The 13957-nt window shown below is 33.8% G+C and overlaps 1 protein-coding gene and 1 non-coding gene across 3 annotated transcripts; one reads left to right on the forward strand and one right to left on the reverse strand.

Moving 5' to 3' along the window:
* Nucleotides 1-19: 19 nt before the first annotated feature.
* Nucleotides 20-12700, reverse strand: Ia-2 (tyrosine phosphatase IA-2). Of its 2 annotated transcripts, none has more exons than XM_070668577.1 (17): nucleotides 12357-12700; nucleotides 11133-11231; nucleotides 7868-7921; nucleotides 7721-7781; nucleotides 7260-7421; nucleotides 7016-7094; nucleotides 6774-6874; nucleotides 5920-6671; nucleotides 5638-5678; nucleotides 5404-5571; nucleotides 5183-5309; nucleotides 4982-5049; nucleotides 4490-4870; nucleotides 4124-4345; nucleotides 3088-3452; nucleotides 2885-2938; nucleotides 20-2594 (listed from the first exon to the last, which is right to left on the reverse strand). In XM_070668577.1, the coding sequence occupies exons 2-17, from the start codon at nucleotides 11221-11223 to the stop codon at nucleotides 2327-2329; spliced, it is 2994 nt and encodes a 997-aa protein (XP_070524678.1). In that variant the 5' UTR covers nucleotides 11224-11231; nucleotides 12357-12700; the 3' UTR covers nucleotides 20-2326. The 2 variants fall into 2 exon arrangements, with proteins under 2 accessions (XP_070524678.1, XP_070524679.1); XM_070668578.1 differs by having other exon boundaries at nucleotides 22-2594; nucleotides 7281-7421; nucleotides 12357-12696.
* A 927-nt stretch (nucleotides 12701-13627) lies between these two features.
* On the forward strand, nucleotides 13628-13699 carry Trnap-ugg (transfer RNA proline (anticodon UGG)). Its single transcript has one exon. It is a non-coding gene; the product is annotated as a tRNA-Pro (tRNA).
* The last annotated feature ends 258 nt before the right edge of the window (nucleotides 13700-13957 follow it).

Consider the following 13957-nt stretch of genomic DNA (forward strand, 5'->3'; position numbering starts at 1 on the left):
TATTTTATAACATATATATAGTATTATATATTGGATAACATAGTATAGATCATTTTTTTTTTTTTTACATAAAAATATAGAATTTGTTTTGTGAGTCAGTCGGTGCTAAAGAAGGCTAATCAAACTTAGTTGCGGTGATCAAGCGAAGTTTGACACTGTTTTAAGGTACAATGTTTCTGCTTTTTTTAATATCCATTTTAAAATAAGCTTTTATCGCGCAGCGCTGTGAAATAATTAATTATATAGGCTCGCGAAACATTAATTCTTAAATCTAATAGCAATTTTATTTAGCATTAATTTTGACATTGTTTCTAAAAAATCATTAATTTAAAAAGTGCTGTTATATGATTCCTTCTTAAATTTCATTTTTTTGAAACTTTTAATTTTCGACAATTTAAAGATGTTAAACGTACGTAATATACTTGCAGAAATTAGAAAAATTAAAATAAATATTCTTAATATATTGTCAAAAGCTTTTTGATATAAATTTAATCGCCAAACAGGAATAAAATAGTATTATAATATATTTATCAGCGTGTATACATTTGCATAAGTAATCTGCAACATTTAACATCACGTTCATCAAATTATATAATTTCCCAACAAAAAAGTCGCTCGCACGCATGCATAATGTTGTAAATTACTGTAAAACATTAAGTCACATTATTGATTTACTTACAGCACTACTAAAACATAAAATGTTGTTCAAGGATTGACGAAATTATTCCGTACAAATATTATCCTCATTTTATATCTTGATATAATAGTTTACAGCTGTCCGATCGATCACACGCGTATTTTTGACATGTACATGCAGATTACGTATAATAATAAGTCTATAAATATAATAAAATAAATATATATGTATATATATATATTTATAAAAAAACCTTAGGAATATTTTATGAAGGAAATAAAGTTCGAAAATGTGTAGATGTTTCCAAATTGTAAATGACTTTACTAAAATAATTTTATGCTCGCATTTTGTCATATACGTATCTTGGTATCGCGCAATTGACTTAGCTGATTGGTTTACGCTGTTTATGAATAAATTCCAAATGTGTTATTCGAGATAGAGATCGAAAAATTCATTCATCCTTTTAAAGCTATTTTAGAGCACATTAATCGAAGGGCACGTAGGAATTAATTCAATTAGTATACACAAGTTATGTACATGTAAGAAAATGTGTAATGATTTTTGTAAATGTGTTAGATTGAACAAAGAAAGTATAAAAATGGCAGACAATAAAAATCTCGGTCTCTATTCACATCACATATTTGGTATTAAATACCCCAGTTCAGTCATTTGTCAGTCCATAATTGATACTAAATATAAGTTTTATGTCAAATAAAATTCTAACATCTAATGACTACGTAAAAAAACCGAAATGCTAGTTTAATTCTACTAGTATAATATGTTATGTTCTTTCACCGATCGATCGCACAGTATAATCGTTTTATTTTCTTAGTGCATTGCAGTTTTTGAGTAATCGTGTCCATCTGTCTGTCGGCTAATTATAGGTATTTAATCTTTGAAATAGGCCGCGTATAAATGAGCAGAAGGAACGTTAAGTAATTAATCGGTATAATAAAGTATTTTCCGGAATAGCGGAAAGAAAGAAATATTGAGATTCATACATCATACTCTTCGAACTGTTTAAACATATAACATACCAGTAAATCTTTTACTTTTTTTGTTTTTTTAAATACTTAAATTACTTAAATTAAAACTGTATTTAAATTAATACTTCTTTTCGATTATATATGATTACACATATTTCTCATAGATGTTTAAATCGACGATTATTCTTTCGTATTTTGAAGTTTGTATTTACGAAAGAAGCTCGCGTTGATTGGTGCACTCTAAAACTAATCACAAAGGTGCGTCAATCGGGAAATACCGAGTGTATAGAAAATTCCAACGAAGTTGATTAATTCATTCTTTATTCCAGTAGTAGGATATATCATAAACAGCTGGTAAAAGTATTCAGCTTTTTCATGACACGTGAAAATCAAAAAATAGACCTTGTATCCTTATTTCTGTCTCGATTATAATTATTTCAATCCTGAAGAGTATAAAATAGTCGGCAACATAATAATAAAATTCAAATTTTTAATGTAATACATCGATCATGTTAAATCGTGAAGAACAGAGTTTTAAAAGTTATTTAAGAAAAAAGTTAATCTTTTAAATTTGTTTTCACGAAGTTTATAATAAGATATGAAGAACAAAAATTCTTACCGAGTCTATTAGAAGTAAAAAGATATTGTTAAATGCCTCTTTTATACCGTTTAGGATTACATTTATGTCGCAGCTTTAGTTTCACTACTCCGTTTTTGTGGGTGGCGAAGAACCAGTAGCTGTAACGGATTTCTCATTTGACGATACGGGTAAAGCCTTGAGAATCGCATGTACTTCTTCTGCCACAGCCATCAGGACGAATTCAAACTGTTGTTTCGTAGCAACCATATTAGGTCTTTGATCCCTAATATGCTCCAGAGTAGCGGCAATATCGATCTCTTTCGCTCCCTTTATCATACGATTTAGAACCATGTCAATCAAACAGTAAGTACCAGTTCTTCCAGCTCCATTACTATAAGATGATCAAATATAAAATTATATCGATGTGAATAATTTAAATAAGTACAGAAATATACGCTGAAAGGTAGATATGGCGACGGCAGCTAGCGAACGTGACTTTATTACAACGTCGTGTGCGTCAAGTTTTACATGCATCGCATGTATACATATACCGCGCCGACCGGTTTGCCGATGACTGATTTTTCCCCGTTATCTCATCCCTTGCCTTTGCCGCCTAGGATTACGTACGCTAGCCGCTTTCGCCGCAGAAAAAGCTATATCTGTCCTTCGGTATATACCTACCTGCAATGTACGACTATCGGACATGATCTACCACGATATGACTTATTAACTTTCCTAGAAAAAAAAAAAACAAAATAACATGAAAAGTATTAAATTTATTGCACATGATAAAAGACGCACTTGAAATATGCATATTGTATTAAACAACATGTATAATATGTTCGTTTCATTGTAAAATATTAATAAAACAATTTCATACAAACCTACGGAACTCGAGCAGAGCCTTCGTGGAATACGGAACATTGTTTTCTGGCCAGGAAAGGAAGTGGAATTGCGTGACAGTGCGTGTCTCACAAGTGCGTAGATTTTTCAGATAGAAGGAACGCACTAAGTAGTCATCACACCAAAAGTGCTCCGACACTAAATGAACCTCATAGATATGGTACAGTTCCGATCCCTCTTCGGGCCAGTAACGATGGCACATGGCATTTCCTTCCTCGGTAAGTCGCGTCAACATCACAATCACCACGCTGCCTTGTTCCCAAACCAATTGCCAGAAATCAGCCGTAGTTTGCGGTAATGGTCCTTGTGTGGCTATATAAGCTGGATTCCGAGGATCATGATCCGTCTGCGATTAACATACGATATTAGAACTATAACGTTGAGGAAATAAATCGATAAACTCTCTCTCGTTGTAACACGATAAATTAAATTAAAGTTTTATATTTTTGTAATCGATTAAACTGATCGCACTCCGTGTCTGTAAAGAAAATCTTGATCTTTTTTTTTATTGATCAAAAACAAAAAAGGTTTAAAGCATAAGTTAGGTATCTTTAATCATGTCAAACAACGTGCTTCATTAAATTCCTTATCGCTTTTTTTTTTAACTCATGGTATATAGACACGATTACACGAGCTAAATATATTGCTGCATCACATTATTAATTGTGCATGTTAAAAGATATAAAGCTCTTACTCGATAAAACATGCCAGTTCGTTCGTTTACGATGCATTAAAAAACTGCAAGCGTCAGCCTTACAAACTGCAAACGATTTTACGATTTCTAAACGGCCAACTTGACATGCCCATCGACTGAGAAACTTACCCACTTCTATTTATCGTATATATTGCGATGTGGCAGCCAAAAAATCGAATGTTGTACGTATGTCGGCAACGTTGTTGTAAAACATTTTCGAAAAAAAAAAATGCATTCAAGCTTCAGAAAGATATAAGTATTGAAGGAAAAATCTAACAAAAAATTTACATCCGAAAGAGAGATAGACATGTATATATACTTACAATCGTGGAAGCGTTTATGTAGTCGGAATTATTGGCGTTCGCAAGATCGTTCAGAACTATTCGAGAGTGATCGTAGGGAAGAGCCGCGCCAAGACGATTCTGTTTAACGTTTGCCTCGTTCTCTGCAATCTCCGTAGATGAAGGATCTGCTTCGTAAGCACACAATGCCGCCCATTCTCGATCCAAGCGATCCTTGTTCTTCAAATGATCTTCCATATAACTCTGCAAATGTGAAATTCATTAAAAGCGAGAAGTACAAACCCAACGATTCAAGTTGGTCAAGTAACGGAAAGTCTCGAACGTTATATTAAAAATTTATTTTTGTTTCCAAGCTTTTTTATTTTAATATTTTTGTATTGTGCTTACAAGAACCATATGACCGGTCGATATGTCCATGTTAGAGAGAGTAGGTTCTTCGCCCCAGGAAGACGTGCTAGAGCGATGGGAAGGTAGATTAGAGTATTCATTATCGCGCGATAAGCTGGTAATGCGCTGGGACTCTAATTTTTCATTCGGTTGTTTCGCTTGCATTCTCGCTCTGCATAAATCTTGATAATCCTTAGATGCTTCTGGATCTGGAGTAGCTAGTCCGGCAAGCTTTGCTCGATATTTGGCATGGCGACGTGCAATTATCAGTGTAACTATTGCGGCTGCGACCGCAGCCGCAATTCCAGCAGCTACCAACGCACCGAATAAGGTGGAACTCATTCCATTTTGTTTCACTTCTAGGACAGCTGGTAACTTAAGCTGTAAAATAAACACTTTTATTACCGATATTGGTAATATTATATTTTATTTAATAATTACTTAATCAGTGTATTTAGCAAAGTTAGGAAAAATGTAAATTTATTATAATACCTTGTCGCCTATACCTGCTCGAATAACATTAATTCCTAGCTCATTTTCTAATTTATCACGTATGCTACCTAAAGTAAAATATATTTTATTTTAATAAACAGATTTGTTTGTATTAAATTTTATGCAGTTCATATTTTTATTAAAATTTTTTTATTAAAATTTAATTGTGTTTAAAGCAAAAATTTTAGTAAATTATTATACCAATGCTGTTAGCAACCATGGTTGAATTGTAGTTTTTCTTATTTGGAACAACTTTGAATGTTACTTCCGCGAGGCCTACCCGTGTGTCTTTTAATGTTCCGGGAGGTAATTCCAGAAGTTTTTCAACCTGAAAATTTATATTCAAAAATTTAAGTTTAAAATGCTATTTATAATTAATATATTTCTTAAATATTTCAAATAATTGCACTATTGTACCTTACCTCATCAACTACATGTTTTCCTTCCAACCATTCATGAAATCGCTGCTTGAATTCGATGTAGACATAGTCTAAGTCGACATTTTTGTAAGTTTCTGACATATCATCGCTCATTTTGTTCGCATCACTGTGTAATTCTTTCTTAGTCAATGGTATATATACTTCATTATTCTACAATACGATATTGTTGTAATATCTACAATCTAATAAGCAAAGTATCAATTTTATTATACTCACGTCTTGATCATCCGTGTCGGAATAATCTTTGCCAAGAAAGGCTGTAAAAATATAAATGCTATATATCGAAATAAAAAAAAAATAGCAGTTTTATAAATTGTGCTTTTAAAATTAGGCTGTTTAATTTTTATTATTTTATAAAATATCATCACAAATCTATAACTAATACATTTCTATAATTTGTTTGATTTGGCGCCTCATTTATTAGAAGTACCATTTTTTCGATCATTGATTTTGAACATTAAGGCATTAAAAGCGTTAAAAAACGTGTGGTTGACTTACTATTCGGAGATTGAGTTTTAAATGCGTAATTATTTGTCGAAAACGGCGGCCCAGGTTTCTTAACATCTAAGCGTTCTCTGCGTTTAAAACCAGCCAACTCTCGCCTCCATAAAAATGTATCCAAATCATCGTCATACATCTCGTCGTTTGTTGCCTCTGCGTCGGGTGTAATTTTGTAATTCGTAGGTCGTACGATCCCTCCCTCAGTGTACATTTCGTGTATTTTCGGAGAAATATCCTCACTAGGTTTTTCGATCTCTGGCCTCTCCAGGTTCTCTTCATCAATTTGGCTATTCTCGTAGTCGAAATCATCGCTTTCGATCGCCGTTTTATCAGCATTCTCAACAGAAAATTCGTCATCAGTGGGTTGCTTTCGATGCTTGTACTTTCTGGAGAATACTTTCTCATATTCCCTATCATTTGTCTCGTCATCGGAAGACGTCGACTCCAATAATGTGTAATCTGACGACTTTTCATTCGGCAAGAATTCAAAATCATTTTTAGACAAAAGTTGTGTGTCATAAGAATTCATGTAATCATCGGGCAATGTCTCATCTGTCAAAGTATTTTCAAGTGAATGATCTTCGATAACATCATTTTTATAATCATCGATGATGCTAAATCGACGTGTTCTGGGCGGATAAAATTCCTCGCTAATGCCGTTCAGTGCTTTTCCATACACATCGTTATATTTTTCATTGTTGCTCGAAGCTCGATCGTCCTCGTCGTTATTCCATTTCGTGTATCCAGATCTACAAATGCATTTTAAAAGTTTTAAGTGATTACTTAGAATAAATTCTTTTTATACCAAAAATCTAAATTTATTTGTAATGTTAATATAAAAAAAGATTTACTTGTCCTCGATGTTTGTGGGACGATATAGAACATCGGCCAAATTATTTTCAGGGTTTTCATCATAGTTCGTAAATGTTTTCAATATAGTGACCGGAATTATCTGAAAAAAAAAGGTATATAAATGATATAAATTTATTTCTATGAAATATTGCAATTAGTTACGTATTTTTAAAAAATAATTACAATAATGTTACCGGAAAACTATATCATCAGTACGTGATAAATTACAAATAGTACTAACTTCGTCAAGTTCACCTCGATCATCTGAACGTGATTTCTTCAAGTACTCGCAGAGTTGAAAATCACGACGATTGCTTTGCCTGAAAAATATTTTTAGAATCTGTGTTATAAAGTATATTGATCACATGTAACGTTTTTAAAATCTATATTATCTATAATTATAAAAAATCGTTATTAATTATTAGTAAAACTTCTTGGTTTCTGTGGATTTACACACATTCCGGTTTATCATGAGTTATAATTACAATTTAAATAAAAAGATGTACCCGTAGCGGAGATTATGTAATAGGGTTTGCACAATACATTGTGTAAAAGGGTGCTTCCATTGATATCCTTCAGATTCCAGTCTCATCAATTCCAGTTTTACTGACTGCAGTAGCTCCAGGTCACCGAAATCGAGATTATATCTGCGCGGTCAAGAACAGGGTCATAAAGTATTATACTGTAATATCGCATTGATTATGTATCATACATACATTTTATACGTCGATCACACTAAAATGCTACGTAGGTGTACTACAATAAGGATGATAAAGATAAAATAAAGAGACCGTTTGACGACCCGATTATAAGATTGATTGATTGGAAAGAAGATTCAATTTCGCTTGATTTATTTATATTGCGTTCATATGCACATGTCTCAGAGTGCATTTAAGATATAGTAGACACTTTAGTGTGAATAATTTATACATAAAAAAAAACTTACCGATATAAATCGTTATTCTCTAAATTCGTGTATCGAGATATACATTTTCCGAACGCCAGATCTGCAAAATAATAAAAACATAAATGTGTACGAGCGTATGAGTTGTTATTAACATTAGTGATTAAAATAAATCGTGAAAATAGTTACCGTCAAAACATTTTTCGGTGACGGGATTACATATATCCTCACTAAATAGACATCCTGCAAAGAAGAAGTAGAATATACAAACATCTAAAATTATACCAAGACCTAAGATAAACCACACACGAGATGTGGAATCAAATATTGAATATGTACGTAGGTGTGCGGGTTTATATGTAACTAACAATTAATTTGAATGTCGTATGTATAATTCCACGTATGTGAATTAAACGCAAATTCGAGCACGCATCCTACAAGATCAGGTAAATACTTTGATACAAGTATGCCACTTGATCTCATTTTGCTTCGTAAGGGTTCGCTTATGAGGCAATTGACCGCATTTGCTGCATCATATTTCGGTTTGAATAATATATATCATATATTATAGTACTTTACAGAGTGTAATATAATGTTTCCTTCCATAAATAAACTCTAGGTTCTATTATTTAGAAAACTTTTCGAGCTAGGACCACGTATGCTGAAATACTTGACATTTTCTAATTCTGTTAAATAAATTAATCAGATACGTATCTGCCACGAGTTTACAGTGAATGTAAGTATAAGAAAATTAAAATGTACATTAGCATATGCGTTTTAATAATAATAGTAAAAGGGTTGCTTAGAGCGCGGTGTAAACAAAGGGTAGGAAAGAAAAGTATAGGGAAAAGAACACATAACAGATAAGGGCTATATTTGAGAGAGCGAAACAGTGTAGTGACATTATACGCGTACGATAGAGAGATCTCGAAGCTCACGAAGGCGGTGGCTGCGTAGGATGAACGGTTCGATAACAGGCGAGTTGCTGCCGTGGGCGAAAATCGAACACCTCCCTTCTTTCCTTCATCCCTTCTCTTTCTATCTCTCTCTTTTTCACTTTATAAATGTGCACGCGCATGTGTAACGGCAAAATATAACAAACTATTGCCGAATTTAGTTAGAACCAATCGGTCTAATTTTTTTTGACAACTTTTGCCCGATATCACCTATTATGATCAGTATTTATAATTATTACGCAACGTTATTTTAAGATTTAAGTGGCATTTAAAGATGCTAACATAAATCTGTAATTAGTCTTTATTTAATTATAGAAAAAAAATAGAAAAAAAAAAAAATAAAGGTAGGCCTGATACGTAAGTTGGTCTTAGCTGATTAAAGTTTACCAGAAAATTAGAACAATCGACTCTTAGAGTCAATTTGCTTAACTCTTAATACCTAACTTTTGCACTTAAATTTTTATTATGGTTTATCTAACGTATGCTATTATTTGCAGCTAAAATTGTCTTAATTAAAACTTTATTTGCGAAACTAAGAAAACCCTTTGATCTTTAATATATAAATTTTTTATTTCACGGTATCGTGTATCAATTTTATCCTTCAGCGATATCAATTCAATTTGTTTCAATCTCTTTACTGTAAAAATAAATTAATACACTAAAAATATATGGATAAATCAAATCAAAATTTTTTTGCCAAGAGCTTCTTTATATTTTCACAATGTAATTTTGCACCGTTATTACGCTTGATATCGATATTCTTTCTGTTAGGTTTTACATTTCATTTATCTCAAATTTGGAATCGCTTTTTATTCGGCTTAATTTTTCCTCACAATTTATTAAAAAAATTTTTTTTAACTTTAAAGACATGAATCATTACTGTAATTAAAAAAAGCGATCATTGTTGCAACCGCTATATATTTTTGTAATGTAAAATTCGACCACATTCATAAAAAGGTCAATATCAACATGTGAGCTCAAGCAATGAATTTATATAAAAAACATACTTAAAGAGTATCTCAAGAGCAGGAACAGAAAATCAATGAAGATCGACGACCGTAATCTCGACTTCTCCTAAAAGTGCGCTGGGAATATCGCGAGAGCTTTCCGCTGACGTCAATCGTTGATACCACAAAGTGGAAATGGTTGTGCAACTTGCAAATCTACTCTGTAACTTTCTTCCCTCATTGAACAACAGTTAAGCTACTGTTTCAAACGTACATAGTGCGCGCACACACATGCGTCTCTACACACGTACAAAGATTAAAATTAGATTGATCAAAGACTTGTTATCTAACTTGAGTTCTCCGCAAATTCCTTCGAATCTTTACCTACAGTGTTTTAATTAATTCAATTTTTCTTTCGCTACGGTGTTATACAACATTTTGACAAATGTATTTTTCAAAATAGTCGTCGTAGTTGTAATTTAATCAATATACAATAAATTAATTCCTGTGTGTTTTTAGCACTGATATTCGCTAACTTTTTCTTGTACTTTTTTATCTTTTTTTCTTTCTTTTCGACGTATTGTTGATCAATAAGCGCGCTTTCATAAACGAAGGCGAAACAGCATGGTACTTGCAGAAGTATAATGTCACGCGTGAAGTTAATAGGGCGTCAACCACATTGGGGCGTATCATGCGATCGATGTTAACACTTAAATGTGAACGCTCAAGTATCGTTGAAAATATCGATTGAATAAAGAGTGAATGATAAAGATTAAATGAAATGTTTTATATTGCGCTTAAAAAAGAATTTTCCGAATATATGTTAATCTAAATATGAATTAAAATTATAAAAATATATTTGAAATTCAGACAAAGCTTAAAAGTTTTGAAAACTCTTTAGTATTTTATTTAAAAAATTAATAAATAAATGTTTACGGACGTTAAAAGTTTCAAATAAATTTGCTCAATTTGATATACTATATAATATTAAAACCAATTATATCAGCATAACAGCAACAGAGGTGAAACTCCACTTCTCATTAGCTTTGCTGATTTGTATGTCTCTATTATGTTCAGCGTGCCGTTATATCTATGGTACATATCTACCAGCCTTTGTTTCGTATTGTCGCATTTGCTACCCATGTACCTTCGTACATGAGCTTCTTACACGTTGATTGCACTGAATGTTATAACAAGTGATTCGCAGTATCGAGTGAAACGTTCAACGTATGATACATTATATTTCCTCTTTTTCAAAGCCTCGCTTATCGGCTCTGAGAGGAGACATAAAGTTCGTTCGCTTGCTAATTGCAAAGAAATCAAACGATTTTCCAACCATCAAAAGATTTACGAGATGTTTCTACTTCCTGAAACTTTTAACTGGCTTGAGAGATTGAAATACGTATCCGTTCGAAATTGGAAACTTTATAAAAGATAATAGAAACAGAGCGTTCACATTTTGTTTAAGAACTTACTAAATAAAAAAATTAATTAAAAACAATAAAAGCCACTAGTTATCGCATTCGCATAATGATATTTAATTATACTCACCGACGTTGTTATCTGCCAGAACAATAGCGTGATGGAGGATACAGATCACCAACAGCTCCACCAAGCCTCCTTGCCACCGTTTAAGGCCCATAGATATCTCTATAATTATAAATTCATATACTTAATATCATTCTCTACTTATAAAAAAAAGAAAGATATTTTCACAAGTAAATAATATGTATAACGCATTACATGGTATAGTATTTCGGATTTTATTTGTTATGATTAAGTATTGTAACCTCAAGGGAGACGAAAGATAAATTCTATCCTATTCTATTCCATTTAAACTAGTTTTTATTAACAATATAGTTTTTAAAGATAATCTAAGCCTAAGCTTAAGCCATCACCGAGTGCATCGTCCTAGAGTACAGTGCCCGCACGCGATTTAATATAAGTCCAACAAAAACTAATGTACAGAGACATTACTTACGTCAGTCAATAATTCGATTGCAATCGACAGTAATGATATAAGTACCTTTTAGAAACTAAAAAAAAAAAAAAAAATAATAGATATTTATTGTATAATAAAGTCAAACAATAGTAAAGAATAAAAAAATTCTTTATAGGTGATCGATTCTTTTCAATAGCATTTGCATATTTTATCTCCGGGTGTGCACGTAAGCAATGTCATGAAATCATAAAAGATAAGAGTATAAAAGCGTAAGAGATCCGACAAAGAGATTATAGATATAAAATCCTCTGATATTTCACATCCTTATTTTCATCCTAAATCTATATCTTTCTCTTTATAACGTCTTAGTTCTAGAACACCTGCTCCTTTCTGTGCTTATTTAAATTTATGTGTCTCATAATTGAAACTCTTAAGTCATTCTTCTTTATTAGAACGTGGTAGAGCGGCATCACATACCTCTCATCAAAGTTCAAATGTCTCTTTTGAAAAATATACAATAGTAATGGAATCTTTCATTCATCTTTCTGAAACTCATTCACCTGAAGCGTTCAATGAGCAATGTAAATACAATAACATGCATGAAAAATCCACTAATAAATCAATTTTTTTAGACGAAGTTCAGACAAGATTCAAGCTTTCTAAAACAGGCAAAATAAAAATACGAGACATACGTTAAAAAAAAAAAAAAGAAGAAAGGGGAAGAAAGAGATAAAAAGAGACAAGAGGGGAGAGAAGAGGGAGAGAGGAGAAGAAAGGAGAAGGGAGAAAGTGAAAAAGGTATCGTCGAGGGTGGAATGCAAATTTGTTCTCACCTGAATGTGACGCAGCGTAGCCCTTTTACAGCCTGTGGCACATTCTGCGCGTCACCGGGAGAAGTCACGGCTGCCACCGTCCTGCTTCGCGGGTGGAAGCGACGTTTACTACTTGGCCGTCTTGGCTGTCAAGTCCTGGACCATGACTCCGAGAAGAACTGCCGGTTCTGCCGCAGCGATGGCACTGACTGGAAAGTGACGGGATGTTGAGGAGGAGGTACAACAGGCGGCGGCGACAACGCGCAGGGCGTGCGTCGTCGGATTTTGAAATCGATTGCACCGCGCCGCCGGGTACTGGGCCAACGAAGACGTAGAATGTGAAATAAGGTGAGGGCAAGAGGAGAAATAACGAAAGCGAGAGAAAGAGAGAGAGAAAACGACGGGAGAGAGACGGGCGATATCGGTAATGACAAAAAGTTGGCGAGTCTGCGAAATAAAATAAATCAACGCGTTAAAGTAGATAAATAAATGATGATTATTCATTAACGAAGCCGACACAATAATTAAATATGACATTCTCCATTAATAGAAAATATTTCTATCGTCCAGAAAGGATGAGAGAGACGCAGAAAGAAATAATAACCGGCAAATATGGCGCACTAATGGCATATACTATATTATTATGGCGGTATCGTTATATACATATTATATATATGTATATATAGTATATATACGTATTATATTCCTATATAATGCGTATACCTCAAACGATAGGTTTCCTAAGAAATAGTAAAAGATATCGCGTGTGAAAACCGATACGATCGTCGTTGAGAAGCAGGACGAAGGACTCTTGGAACTCACGTTGCGTCGTTGGAAAGGTTCCGGTCTGATATCGATTAACGAACACTTGTTGCGAACGAGTGGAGAGCGCGAGAGTAAACACAGGTTATCTCCTTCTCTTTCTCTCTCTCTCTTTCTCTTTTTATACTCTATGCTCTAAGAGGCCCTCTAGGGTGTCCAAAATGGCGAAGATAACCGCGAATAAAAAAAATTTTATTCGTGGCTGTAATATACACTCACTTGTTCATCTACGCAGTGCTGCCAGCAGAGCATTTATTGTTAGCAGGACCTCTGGAGGGGCTCAGGTAAGCATGCATCTCTGACAATCTGTGCGTATTGCGTGCACGAACGACAAACGGTGCCGTCGTCAGTTTCGCGGTTGCGATTAAACGATCGAACGATGTCCTCGGGACCGCGTAAACGAGTGCATCCATCATGTTCTCGTAGCAGCACGCACCAGATCTACCTTTCTTGATACAAAACGGTCATCAGGCCTCTTGGTCTAGGGGTATGATTCCTGCTTTGGGTGCAGGAGGTCCCGGGTTCAAATCCCGGAGGGGCCCGATATTTTTTTTTCCCCTCCTTTGTTTTTCGAAATCTTCAGTCGTCTACTGGATGCGGTTGAGAGAAGAATCTGCAAAGGTAATTTATAAAATTGTCTCAGGCTCATTTCGGTGCAAGTTCTTATTAAACTAATCGACGATTAATTTTTGACGCTACCAATAGTATTTCTGTTGGTTATGGCACTTCTGCAACAAGGCCGGTTGAGATGCCGTTGGCAGTACTGGATCCGTTAATCGTCCATTAGTTCAATCGCAGCT

Source organism: Cardiocondyla obscurior, linkage group LG18 (genome assembly GCF_019399895.1).
Source record: "Cardiocondyla obscurior isolate alpha-2009 linkage group LG18, Cobs3.1, whole genome shotgun sequence".
Lineage (NCBI taxonomy): Eukaryota > Metazoa > Arthropoda > Insecta > Hymenoptera > Formicidae > Cardiocondyla > Cardiocondyla obscurior.